Source organism: Boleophthalmus pectinirostris, unplaced genomic scaffold (genome assembly GCF_026225935.1).
Source record: "Boleophthalmus pectinirostris isolate CB_2022bp ecotype Guang Dong unplaced genomic scaffold, ASM2622593v1 HiC_scaffold_2825, whole genome shotgun sequence".
Lineage (NCBI taxonomy): Eukaryota > Metazoa > Chordata > Actinopteri > Gobiiformes > Gobiidae > Boleophthalmus > Boleophthalmus pectinirostris.
This window is the reverse complement of record NW_026571290.1, coordinates 1,146,492-1,159,791: the sequence shown is the minus strand read 5'-3', so window position 1 is coordinate 1,159,791 and position 13,300 is coordinate 1,146,492. Positions and strand designations below refer to the sequence as shown.

Here is a 13,300-nt window from a genome sequence, read left to right as displayed (position 1 = left end):
CGCTGCGAGAACAACTATTATTAAAATAAAAATATAAAAATAAAAATAATAAACACCGAGGACCGAACGCTGCGAGAACAACTATTATTAAAATAAAAATATAAAAATCAAAATAATAAACACCGAGGACCGAACGCTGCGAGAACAACTATTATTAAAATAAAAATATAAAATAAAAATAATAAACACCGAGGACCGAACGCTGCGAGAAACAACTATTATTAAAATAAAAATATAAAAATAAAAAATAATAAACACCGAGGACCGAACGCTGCGAGAACAACTATTATTAAAATAAAAATATAAAAATAAAAATAATAAACACCGAGGACCGAACGCTGCGAGAACAACTATTATTAAAATAAAAATATAAAAATATAAATAATAAACACGAGGACCGAACACTGCGAGAACAACTATTATTAAAATAAAAATATAAAAATAAAAATAATAAACACAGCGGAGACCGAACGCTGCGAGAACAACTATTATTAAAATAAAAATATAAAAATAAAAAAATAAACACCGAGGACCGAACACTGCGAGAACAACTATTATTAAAATAAAAATATAAATAATAAAAAATAATAAACACCGAGGACCGAACACTGCGAGAACAACTATTATTAAAATAAAAAATATAAAAATAAAAATAATAAACACCGAGGACCGAACACTGCGAGAAACAACTATTATTAAAATAAAAATATAAAATAAAAATAATAAACACCGCGGACCGAGTGCTGCGAGAAACAACTATTATTAAAATAAAAATATAAATATAAAAATAAAAATAATAAACACCGCGGACCGAACACTGCGAGAACAACTATTATTAAAATAAAAATATAAAAATAAAAAACACCGCGGACCGAACGCTGCGAGAACAATTATTATTAAAATAAAAATATAAATATAAAAATAATAAACACTGCGGACCGAGTGCTGCGAGAACAACTATTATTAAAATAAAAATATAAAAATAATAAACACCGAGGACCGAACACTGTGAGAACAATTATTATTAAAATAAAAAATAATAAACACCGCGGACCGAGCACTGCGAGAACACAACTATTATTATTAAAATAAAAATATAAAAATAATAAACACGAGGACCGAACACTGCGAAAACAGAATTATTAAAATAAAAATATAAATATAAAAATAATAAACACCACCGGACCGAACACTGCGAGAACACAATTATTATTATTAAAATCTAAATATAAAAATCTAAATAATAAACATGAGGACCGAACACTGCGAGAACACAATTATTAAAATAAAAATATAAAAATAAAAATAATAAACACCGAGGATCGAAGACAGCGAGAACAGAATTATTATAATAAAAATGTTAATAAAATTAATGATCATTATTTTTATTATTGTTATGATGATTATGATGATTATTATTAATAGTAATAATAAATGTCAGAGATATTTTATTTCTTGCCTAATAAATCACACTATGAAACTTTTCTGTTGGATTATCTAACACCATCTTGTCTCCATGGACATAATGTTCCACAGTTTGGCGTTAAACTTGACTATTGTACATTTATTTAACTACAGGTGTTTTTATTACCATAAAAAATTAAAGTAATCTTCATAACAACAGAAAAGTTCAAAATTATGACTTTAAATACTGAAGCTGTTGGATATTTTTTTTTTTTTTTTAACTCAATTTAGACCCGACCAGAAGAAATGAAGAACAAAACCAACCAGGAACATCTTCACTGCACCTCCTCCTCTGCTCCTCCTTCTCTCCTCCTCCGTCTCTCCTCTCTCTCCTCCTCCGTCTCTCCTCCTCTCTCTCTCCTCTCTCTCCTCCTCCGTCTCTCCTCCTCTGTCTCTCCTCCTCTGTCTCTCCTCCTCTGTCTCTCCTCCTCCGTCTCTCCTCCTCCGTCTCTCCTCCTCTGTCTCTCCTCCTCTCGTACATTTTCTAAAACAGTTGTCTAATCTTAATGACACAAAACAGTCTTGGTCGTTTGAATATTTCATTTATTTACTTACACCTAAAAAAAAAAGAAACATGGACTTAAAGCGCGCACACAGACACACACACACAGACACACACACAGTTTTCAGAGTTTTTCCAGAGTTTTCATTTCTTCTTGGTGGCTCTCTTTCCCTCTCCTTTCTTCGGTCTTCCTTTTCCTTTCAGTTGACGCAGTCGCCTCATCTCCTCTTTAAAGTCCTCGTGTTCATCCCTGAAACCACAAAACCACAAAACATTTAACTCACACTGCTCCCCGTGTGTGTCAGGTGCCCTCCCCGTGTGTGTCAGGTGCCCTCCCCGTGTGTGTCAGGTGCCCTCCCCGTGTGTGTCAGGTGCCCTCCCCGTGTGTACTTAGGTTTTATTCAGGGTAAAAGCTGCTCTGCCTGTAGTTCAAGATCTCTACAAACGTGTTCTGAAACGGGGGATTCTTGGTGAGGTTTGAAGTTCAGGTTTAGGTCTGTCTCGTACGGAAGCCCATTTCTCCCAGTAAATAAAAAATAAAAGCCTCACAGAAAGTTATAATTATGACTTTTAAACTCAAAACTCGTAATTATGACTTAAAACTCGTAATTATGACTTAAAACTCGTAATTATGACTTAAAACGTAATTACAACTTTTAAACTCGTAATTATGACTTAAACTCGTAATTATGACTTATAAACTTGTAATTATGACTTTAAACTCGTAATTATGACTTAAAACTCGTAATTATGACTTTAAACTCGTAATTATGACTTAAAACTCGTAATTATGACTTTAAACTCGTGATTATGACTTTCCGTGAGGCTTTTATTTTTTATTTACTGGTGGAAATGGGCTTCCATAGTCTCGTGGAGGTGGATGCTCACGGATCAGTTTAAATTTGCTCGACTAAACTGTTGCACAAATTCTGTCCCAATTTAGTTTAGAAAAACAAACAAAAAATGGGTTTAAATATTAATTCACACAGACACAAACACGACTTTAAATCCTCGCTGGAGCAGCCACTGGACACCTGCTACTTCCAGACCGACAGATGTGTTTTACAAAACCACGCAGAACTTTACGACAACAAAAGACACAAACTTAATTTTTTTCCCTTGAATAACTGACAGTTGCACCTTTCCGAGCAGATTTCCATCATTCGCCTCGGTCACTCGCTGCATGATGACGTCGGAAAAACAAGTGTCCAATACGAACTTTATTTTGGGTTAAACTCATGCGCTCCGTCCATTTTGATTGGGCCAGATTTTGCCAAAGAGTGTAGCATAGGCGGAGTTTGAGGGGGTCAGGGGGGGTCACTGCCCCCCCCAGTGGCTGAAATATGTCACAACACTGAGTCTATAATATGGACAATACAAATATTAACTTAAAAAAATATATATATTTTAAATATGTCAATAAAACAAAAGGACTGTACGAAATAAATGAATCCTAATCTGAACCAGGACTGATCCAGGACTAAAACAGGACTGATCCAGGACTAAAACAGGACTGATCCAGGACTGATCCAGGACTAAAACAGGACTGATCCAGGACTAAAACAGGACTGATCCAGGACTGATCCAGGACTGATCCAGGACAAAAACAGGACTGATCCAGGACTAAAACAGTCCTGGTTTCGTTTAGTCCTGGTTCAGTCCGTTATCTGTTTTTTCATTTTAGTTTTGGGGACAAATAACGAAGAAAATTGTTTTTTTTTTTCGCTTTCTTATTTTTGGTTTTATTTTGAAAAACAAATGAACAAACAACACAGGGATTTGGTAGATTTAAGACTTTATATCTTAAATTTTTTATCTTATTTTTTTTTTTTATCTTAAACTTTTTTTGGACGCTCACCCACAGTTTGAGAAGCCCACCAGAACTTTACTCAAAACTGTAAAAAAAAACTGTTCCTGCACAAGTTTATCACCGACAACAGCAGCTGAAATATGATCACACTGATGAGTGTCAGACCTCAAGTCCGGGACGAGACCAAGTCCAAGCTCCTTCAAAACTGAGACAAGACCGAGTCCAAGCTCCTTTAAGGCCGAGACAAGACCAAGTCCAAACGCCTTCAAGACTGAGACGAGACCAAGTCCAAGCTCCTTTTCAAGACCGAGACAAGACTGAGTCCAAGCTCCTTCAAGACTGAGACCAGACCGAGTCCAAGCTCCTTCAAGTCCGGGACGAGACCAAGTCCAAGCTCCTTTTCAAGACCGAGACAAGACCGAATCCAAGCTCCTTTAAGACCAAGACAAGACCGAGTCCAAGCGCAACAATCTGAAACCACCTCCAGAGTGTAAAAGTTGAAAAGGCTCCACCGCAGAGTTTCCGTCTCCACTGCCCAAGACACAAAACTCTGGTCACATGTGCTCAGGTCGTGTACAAGTTTACGCCACAAACACTCAAAACACACAAACAAACGTCCCAACAAATGTGTTGAATGTGCAGAGACACTGTTAGTGACCAGAGGAGGATCTACAATCACCTCTGTCAGACTTTGGACGCACCAGGTCGTCTGAGTCGAGTCAGACGTTTCTGGACCAGACCTGGAGAACCAGTGGACGGTGGGACGACTTTGTGGAAGGAGGAGCTGATGAAAATATGTGGAGTGAAAACTTGTGTGTGAACAAAGACAAACTCACACAATCCAATTCACACACTTTTGTGTCACTGATTTCCTCCTGAAAACACTCGACTAAACCACGAAGAAAAAGTGAAGATGCGATGACACTTTTGTGTTTTCTGTTCAGACCCTCAGCATATAAATGTAGACTCAGTTGGATGTGTGTGTGTGTGCCCGTGTGTGTGTGTGCCCCTGTGTGCCCGTGTGTGTGTGTATATGTACATGTGTGTATGTGTGTTGTGTGTGTATATATGTGTGTGTATGTGTGTTGTGTGTATGTGTTTTGTGTGTGTGTGTGTATGTGTGTGTCTGTATGTGTGTATGTGTGTGTGTGTGTATGTGTGTGTGTATATGTGTGTGTGTGTATGTGTGTATGTGTGTATGTGTGTGTGTGTGTGTGTGTGTGTGTGTGTGTGTGTGTATGTGTGTGTGTGTGTGTGTATGTATATGTGTGTGTGTGTGTGTATATGTGTGTGTGTGTGTGTGTATATATGTGTGTGTGTGTGTGTATGTGTGTATATAATGTGTGTGTATGTGTGTGTATATGTGTGTATGTATATATGTGTGTGTGTGTATATATATATATATATATATGTGTGTGTATGTATATGTGTATATATATGTATGTGTATGTATGTGTATGTGTGTGTATGTGTGTGTGTATGTGTGTATATATGTGTGTGGTGTGTGTGTATATATGTGTGTGTGTGTATATATGTGTGTGTGTGATGTGTATATATGTGTGTGTGTGTGTGTGTGTGTGTATATATGTGTATGTGTGTATGTGTGTGTGTGTGTATGTGTGTATGTGTGTATGTGTGTATGTGTGTATGTGTGTGTGTGTGTGATATATGATGTGTGTATGTGTGTATAAATGTGTGTATGTGTGCGTGTGTGTGTGTATATATGTGTGTGTGTATGTGTGTGTATATATGCGTGTGTATATGTGTATATATGTGTGTGTATGTGTGTATAAATATATATGTGTGTGTGTATGTGTGTGTGTATATATGCGTGTGTGTGTGTGTGTGTATATATATGCGTGTGTGTGTGTGTGTATATATGTGTGTATGTGCTCGTGTGCTCTGACCTGAAGAGGCCGAGGAAGCGTAGTTTGTGGGTCATGGCGTAGTAGACCTTGTGCTGCGGGTACCAGTCGTGCACCTCCTTCTGTTTGGCCAGAGGCTGCTCCTGGAACAGACGCACCACCTTCAGAGAGCGAGCGTCCGTGGGTCGCACCACCTCCCCGAAGATCTGCGCGCTGAGACGGGCCATCCTCACGGCGTAGGACGACAGGCCGGACATGTCGGACTGCCCCGGGGCGGCTGCGGCAACACACCAGGTCAGACGCCGTCAACACGAGAAGAACTGTAAATATCGTGATATCGTATCTAGGGACGGGCGTTTGATGGAATCTGATTAATCGTTGGGAGAATTAACGATCGATTTTTGATTCATCATTAACTAGGGCTGTGCAAAAATACTGAAATATCGATATATCGTATCGTTTAATGTAATGATACAGTATCGATATCGTGGGCTGCTGTATCGATATATCGTGTATCGAGTATTTTTGGTGTATTTTACTAAATTATTTTGTTACAGCTACAGTTTTGTTGTTTGTTTAGTGGAAGGAAACTCATTCACACGGCAAAAAGGTTTGTTAAAATGAAAATTAAGAACATTTGACTTTATTTGAGTCGACTCGACCAGTTGAATAAGTGTTTTTCTAAATTCAAGCGACATTCAATTTCATTTCTTATTTTAAGGGTTGTTGTTTTTGTGTTGTATCTTCAGATTTTAGGTACAAAAGACATGTTCTGCTGATGGATAATTTAACTTGTCAAGTGGAATTTACTCAAATTATGGTAAAATTTTCTTAATTCAAGTCATCTTAACTTGGCTAGATTTTATTTTTTGCAGTGCATGCGACACATTTGACATTTTCACAGTTTTGAGGGTTAAATGTTTTTGTTTCATATTCACTTTGCACAAGAAGACGTGGTTTAACAAAGACTTTTAGTGTCACAGACATGATTTAGACTTTATTTTTTATTGAACTGTATCGAATCGATTTGAAATATATCATATCGAATTGAAAGTGCACTGTATCGAGATATGTATTGTATCGGTAACTTCTTAATGATACTCAGCCCTATCACTAACGTTTTTTATATAATATAAAGTATCATCATTATTATTACTGTGACTAATCTGCATAAATAAACTCAACTTTACGACATATAAACATAAACTCTAGAATCACATCAGTTGATATTATAAAGTGTTTAATGCAGATTTGTGCAAATCTCACAGAAACTAAACTTAAAACCACGTGACTCATTTATATGAACTGAGAGGAGAGAGAAAAAGTTCCTGTGTCTGATGTGGTTCAGTTTGTGTTGGACTAAAGGACACAGTGACTCAGTGGAATCTGAGTGTTCTCCCTGTGACAGAGGGAGGTTCTGCTGATGCTGAGTCTGTTCTGTGTTTCTGTCGTGATGTTTTCACAGATCAGACATGTGCAGGTTTAATGCAGATCTTTATGTTGCAGTAACCGGGATTCTGCGTAAACATGGACCATGATGAAACCGCAACACAGATGTTTATGTAGGGACGGGCATTCGATGAAATTTTCTTAATCGATCGTCGGGAGAATTAACGATCGATTATCAATTAATCATTAACGTTTTTATATTAAAATGATCATCATTATTATTACTATCTGCCCTAATCTGCATAAATAAATTCAACTTTACGACATCGGATTAAAAGACATGACTCAGGTGAATACAGGTTAGTGTGACCAGATTTGTGTTTGTCAAAACCAGGACAGCGTACGGGGGGAGGGGGGCGGGGCCTCGTCATCCACATTGAGCGACTCTCACCTGGAAAAACTTTTTCCCACTGGACACAGAAACATATGTGCTGCTTTATCCACTGTGCACATGGACTCACACTTGTCCCAACGCAACGGAAAGTGTGGAATTTCTTCTACAAATCCTGGTTAAATCCACATTTGTGCTTCGGTTCGTTACAGACTGACCCACTGTTTGTGTCTCGCTCCTTCTGATGCAGAGACACATGTACACACCTGTTTGGTCACGACACACACGCATACATTCGGTTTGTCCATTAAAATGAACGTAATCGATGAAATTCTTAATGATCAATTATCGATTAATCGATTAATCATGCCCATCCCTAGTGCAGATAGTAATAATAATGATGATCATTTTAATATAAAAACGTTAATGATTAATGGATTATCGATCGTTAATTCTTCCGACGATCGATTAAGAAAATTTAATCGAATGCCCGTCCCTAATCTGCACTAATCTGTATAAATAAATTCAACTTTACGACATATAAACATAACGACTCTAGAGCCACATCAGCTGTTTGACATTATAATGTGTTTAATTCAGTTTTGTTCAAATCTCACAGAAACAAAACTTAAAACCACATCACTAATTTACATAAACTAAGTGAAGATAAAACTCCAGCTCTTGTGTCGCTGATGTGGTTCAACTTGTGTTGGATTAAAAGACATGACTCAGGTGAATACAGGTCAGTGTGACCAGATTTGTGTTTGTCAAACCAGGACAGCGTACGGGGGGAGGGGGGCGGGGCCTCGTCATCCACATTGAGCGACTCTCACCTGGAAAAACTTTTTCCCACTGGACACAGAAACATATGTGCTGCTTTATCCACTGTGCACATGGACTCACACTTGTCCCAACGCAACGGAAAGTGTGGAATTTCTTCTACAAATCCTGGTTAAATCCACATTTGTGCTTCGGTTCGTTACAGACTGACCCACTGTTTGTGTCTCGCTCCTTCTGATGCAGAGACACATGTACACACCTGTTTGGTCACGACACACACACAAACATACATTCAGTTTGTCCAGTAAAATCAACGGAATCAATGAAATTCTTAATGATCAATTATCGATTAATCGACTGATCATGTCCATCCGCGACAATAACCGAAATATCGTGATATCGTATCGTCAAAAATCTCTGAATATCATCACGGGCTGTTACAATATATCAAATCACAAGTTCCTCTGCTTAAACAGACGAAGGACTAAACCAGAACTAAACCAGGACTAAACCAGGACTAAACCAGAACTAAACCAGGACTAAACCAGGACTACAACCAGGACTAACCAGGACTAAACCAGAACTAAACCAGGACTAAACCAGAACTAAACCAGGACTAAACCAGAACTAAACCAGAAATAAACCAGGTCTAAACCAGGATTAGAAGTGGACTACATAATTTCCGCTGTAGTTCTAAGTAGTAGCAGTAGTAGTAATAGTACTTGTAATAGTACTTGTAGTAGTTCTTATAGTAGTAGTAGTAGTAGTACTTGTAGTAGTAGTAGTAGTAGTACTTGTAGTAGTAGTACTTGTAGTAGTTGTAGTACTTGTAGTACTTGTAGTACTTGTTGTAGTACTTGTTGTAGTACTTGTTGTAGTACTTGTTGTAGTACTTGTTGTAGTACCTTTACACTTGTGGTTTTATTATTGTTTAAATATTCAAATCAAACGTTTTTTCCGTGAGGGTAAAACCTGAGTCACGTTTATCCTCCTCGGGTTGAATTCAATGAGTCGTTTACAAACCAAAATAAACTTACGAACAGAAATAAAATCTCAGAATTTACAGAAGTAAATAAAATAAAATAACTGAAATATTTGTAGGTGGAGGCGCTTTTCACAGGTTCAACTCACCTGAGCCAAAGTCACCGGAAACACCTGACGCGCCGTTAGCTCCGAGGCTAATGCTAATGCTAATCTCCAATAAAACGTGGCTTTTGTTCCGGGCTCGTTCGCTCGTGACGCTGCGTGATTCCTCCTCTGTCACACCCGCGTGTCTCTGCCAAAACAACACGGAAACAACACGATTTTAAACGTTATAATTCCAAAAAAGTTCAACCCGGAGCTGCGGTCACCCCGAGCTAAAGTCACACCGCTACCCCGTCCCACTCTGTTTCTGCTCCGTGCGGGAGCTCGGTTTGACGAAAGGTTCCGGGGACGTAAACAAATAACAGGAAAATTGTTCTCATCATTTATTATATATATTTTTTTTTAATAAAAACAATAAAAATATTTAACAAAAACTAGTATCCATAATATCCATAGCAAATAGACTATAATATCCAACATATAACTATAATCATTTTAAATAACAAAAAAAAAATTCTCATCTTTTTGATTTACAGCATGTCCAATATTTGATTTAATATAAACCCAGTATTTGAAGTCCCGGTTCGGTCCTGGTTCGGTCCCGGTTCTGTTCACTTCGGTGGTGCTGTTGTTTGTGTGTGTGTCCAGGAGGGGGCGCCGCACGCTCAGCCTCATCAGTCCGTGTGAAACAGCCCGCGCGCGTTTGCCCTGATGAGGGGCGCGTGCGGAGGGTCAGGGGGCTTCACAGGGGTCAGAGGTCAGGGGTCAGACTGAGGCAAACGGAAGAAGCCCCCTGACCTTTTGGATCTCAGAACGACGAAGACTTTGGGCCGTTGCCGTGGAAACGAACCATTCAAAACAAAATAATAGAACTTTTCAACGGTCAAGCAGTGTGTGTGTGTGTGTGTGTGTGAGTGTGTGTGTGTGTGTCTGTGTGAGTGTGTGTGTGAGTGTGTGTGTGTGTGTGTGTGCGTGTGTGTGTGTGTGTGTCTGTGTGTGTGTGTGTAGTGTGTGTGAGTGTGTGTGCTGTGTGTGTGAGTGTGTGTGTGTGTGTGTGTGTGTGTGTGTGTGTGTGTGTGAGTGTGTGTGTGTGTGTGTGAGTGTGTGTGTGTGTGTGTGCGTGTGTGTGTGTGTGTCTGTGTGAGTGTGAGTGTGTGTGTGTGTGTGTGTGTGTGTGAGTGTGTGTGTGTGTCAGTGTGAGTGTGTGTGAGTGTGTGTCTGTGCTACAATAGTGTGTATTTATTTAGCTGACAGTGAGCAGACAGTTTGAGCTGACAGGAGCAGACAGGAGCTGACAGGGGGACAGGAGAAGACAGGAGCTGACAGGAGCTGACAGGAGCAGACAGGAGCAGACAGGAGCAGACAGGAGCAGACAGGAGCTGACAGGAGCTGGCAGGAGCAGACAGGAGCAGACAGGAGCAGACAGGAGCAGACAGGAGCTGACAGGAGCTGACAGGAGCTGACAGGGACAGTGTCCTTCTGTCCAAACTCTGATCCGTTGAAGTGAACAGCAGCCGCACGTGTGCGCGCCTGGTGGAGGCTGCGCGTGCACGGGCAGAGACGCGCTCTGATTGGTCGTTTCTGAGGCGCGTGAAACAGCTGCCGTCATCTTTTCGCCCGTGCACGCGCAGAGGGCTCGCGCACGGCTCAGAGGACTGCGCCTCTTCAGGTTCCGCGGCGGCGGAGAAACGTCCCAGACACCGGATCTGCGAGCGGCGTGTGTCCGTGACAGTGTCCGTGAGAGTGTCCGTGAGAGTGTCCGTGAGAGTGTCCGTGACAGTGTCCGTGAGTGCGCCCGGAGCTGACGCGCCCTCCGCGGGGTAACCTCCTCCGCGCTGCCGCTCATGTGCGCTCGTATGTGCGTCCAGATGGCCGCCGCTCGCGGCTGACGCCGCTCCGCCGCTCCGCCGCTCTCTGCTCCGCGCGGACCGGACCCACGGGCCCCGCGACCGGGCCGCGCGGACGCGTGTCGGGCCGCGGATGTGATGTGAGCCGCCCGGAGCGTTCCCCGTCGGTGCCGATGTGGCTGTAGACGCGATGGCGGCCGGGAGGTTCCTGCTGTACGCCGGACTGTCGCTGTCTCTGTGCGCGCTGGCTATGCTCGCGGTGGCGATGTGCTCCGATCACTGGTACGAGACCGACGCCAGGCGGTACCGCGAGCGGTGCCGCAGCTTCACGAGCCGCCGCAAAGACCCGGGCTTCATCTACATCCCCAACAACAGCCTGCCGCTCCGCGCCGCGCGGCAAGACCACCGCCTGCCGCTGCCGCGCAGCCGCAGGCAGCTGTTCGCCATGAGCGCGGCGGACGAGTGTAACCGACAATACAACTCGACCAACACCGGCCTGTGGAGGCACTGCCTCCGCCACGGCTACGACCAGGAGGCGGAGGAGCACATCCGGAGAGGTGGGTACGACCCACCGGGTCAGAACCGAGTCAGAACCGGGTCAGAACCGAGTCAGAACCGAGTCAGAACCGAGCCGCGACCCGCCGAGGCCCAGACACGGGCCCTGTCGGGTCCGGTTCGGTTTGGCTCCTGTCTGCGCCTCTGGAGCTGTCCGTGGTCCTGATCCGGACTGAGACCTGCTGACTGAACCCGGACTAAACCAGGACTAAACCAGGACTAAACCAGGACTGAACCAGGACTAAACCAGGACTAAACCAGGACTGAACCAGGACTAAACCAGGACTAAACCAGGACTAAACCCGGACTAAACCAGGACTGAACCAGGACTAAACCAGGTCTAAACCAGGACTAAACCAGGACTAAACCAGGACTGAACCAGGTCTAAACCAGGACTAAACCAGAACTAAACCAGGTCTAGACGCTGTGTCTCTGTCCCTCGTGTGTCTCTGTTGGACGTTGGCAGTTTAACTCCAATCCTCCTTCTGCCCTTGTGCCCTTGGGCAGAGCACTTTTCCCTCTGTCAGGTTCAAGTCACTTTGACTCACGGCGACAGCGGCTCGGACCAGAGCATCTGCCACCGTGTCCTTAAGCAAGACACTTCCCCCACACTGCCTCATGTGAATGCTCAGATTTATCCTGGTTTAGTCCTGGTTTAGTCCTGGTTTAGTCCTGGTTTTGTCCTGGTTTAGTCCTGGTTCAGTCCTGGTTTAGTCCTGGTTTAGTCCTGGTTTAGTCCTGGTTTAGTCCTGGTTTAGTCCTGGTTTAGTCCTGGTTTAGTCCTGGTTTAGTCCTGGTTTGTTAGTCCTGGTTTAGTCCTGGTTTAGACCTGGTTTTAGTCCTGGTTTAGTCCTGGTTTAGTCCTGGTTTAGACCTGGTTTAGTCCTGGTTTAGTCCTGGTTTAGTCCTGGTGTAGTCCTGGTTTAGTCCTGGTTCAGTCCTGGTTTAGTCCTGGTTCAGTCCTGGTTTAGTCCTGGTTCAGTCCTGGTTTAGTCCTGGTTTAGACCTGGTTTAGTCCGGGTTCAGTCCTGGTTTAGTCCTGGTTTAGACCTGGTTTAGTCCTGGTTTAGTCCTGTTTAGACCTGGTTTAGTCCTGGTTTAGTCCTGGTTTAGTCCTGGTGTAGTCCTGGTGTAGTCCTGTTCAGTCCTGGTTAGTCCTGGTTCAGTCCTGGTTAGTCCTGGTTTAGTCCTGGTTTAGACCTGGTTTAGTTCCTGGTTTAGTCCTGGTGTAGTCCTGGTTTAGTCCTGGTTTAGACCTGGTGTAGTCCTGGTTTAGACCTGGTTCAGTCCTGGTTTAGTCCTGGTTTAGTCCTGGTTCAGTCCTGGTTTAGTCCTGGTTCAGTCCTGGTTTAGACCTGGTTTAGTCCTGGTTTAGTCCTGGTTCAGTCCTGGTTTAGTCCTGGTCTGTGTCTGGGTTTTTAATTTGCTTCTCTCAGTTGTTTCTTGTTTCTCGTCACAGTCGCTTCTTTGACTCGTCCACAGCTGCAGCTCAAAGACTCAGTGTCCCTCAGAGACAGAGACGCCCCTCTGTCCTCTGTCTCTGTCCTCTGTCTCTGTCTCTGTCTCTGTCTCTGTCTCTGTCTCTGTCTCTGTCTCTGTCTCTGTCTCTGT

At 42.6% G+C, this 13,300-nt stretch overlaps 2 protein-coding genes across 3 annotated transcripts in view; one reads left to right on the top strand and one right to left on the bottom strand.

Annotated features, from left to right (window-relative positions):
* Positions 1–1,990: 1,990 nt before the first annotated feature.
* On the bottom strand, positions 1,991–9,597 carry mrps33 (mitochondrial ribosomal protein S33). Of its 2 annotated transcripts, none has more exons than XM_055159911.1 (3): positions 9,333–9,597; positions 5,684–5,961; positions 1,991–2,216 (listed from the first exon to the last, which is right to left on the bottom strand). In XM_055159911.1, the coding sequence occupies exons 2-3, from the start codon at positions 5,896–5,898 to the stop codon at positions 2,111–2,113; spliced, it is 321 nt and encodes a 106-aa protein (XP_055015886.1). In that variant the 5' UTR covers positions 5,899–5,961; positions 9,333–9,597; the 3' UTR covers positions 1,991–2,110. The 2 variants fall into 2 exon arrangements, with proteins under 2 accessions (XP_055015886.1, XP_020783087.2); XM_020927428.2 differs by having other exon boundaries at positions 5,684–5,918.
* Positions 9,598–11,324: 1,727 nt separating this feature from the next.
* tmem178bb (transmembrane protein 178Bb) overlaps positions 11,325–13,300 on the top strand; it is an 18,498-nt gene continuing 16,522 nt past the window's right edge. Inside the window, exon 1 of the mRNA XM_055159907.1 lies at positions 11,325–11,691. Coding sequence (XP_055015882.1) covers positions 11,325–11,691 — 367 coding nt within the window. The remainder of the gene's footprint in view (positions 11,692–13,300) is intronic.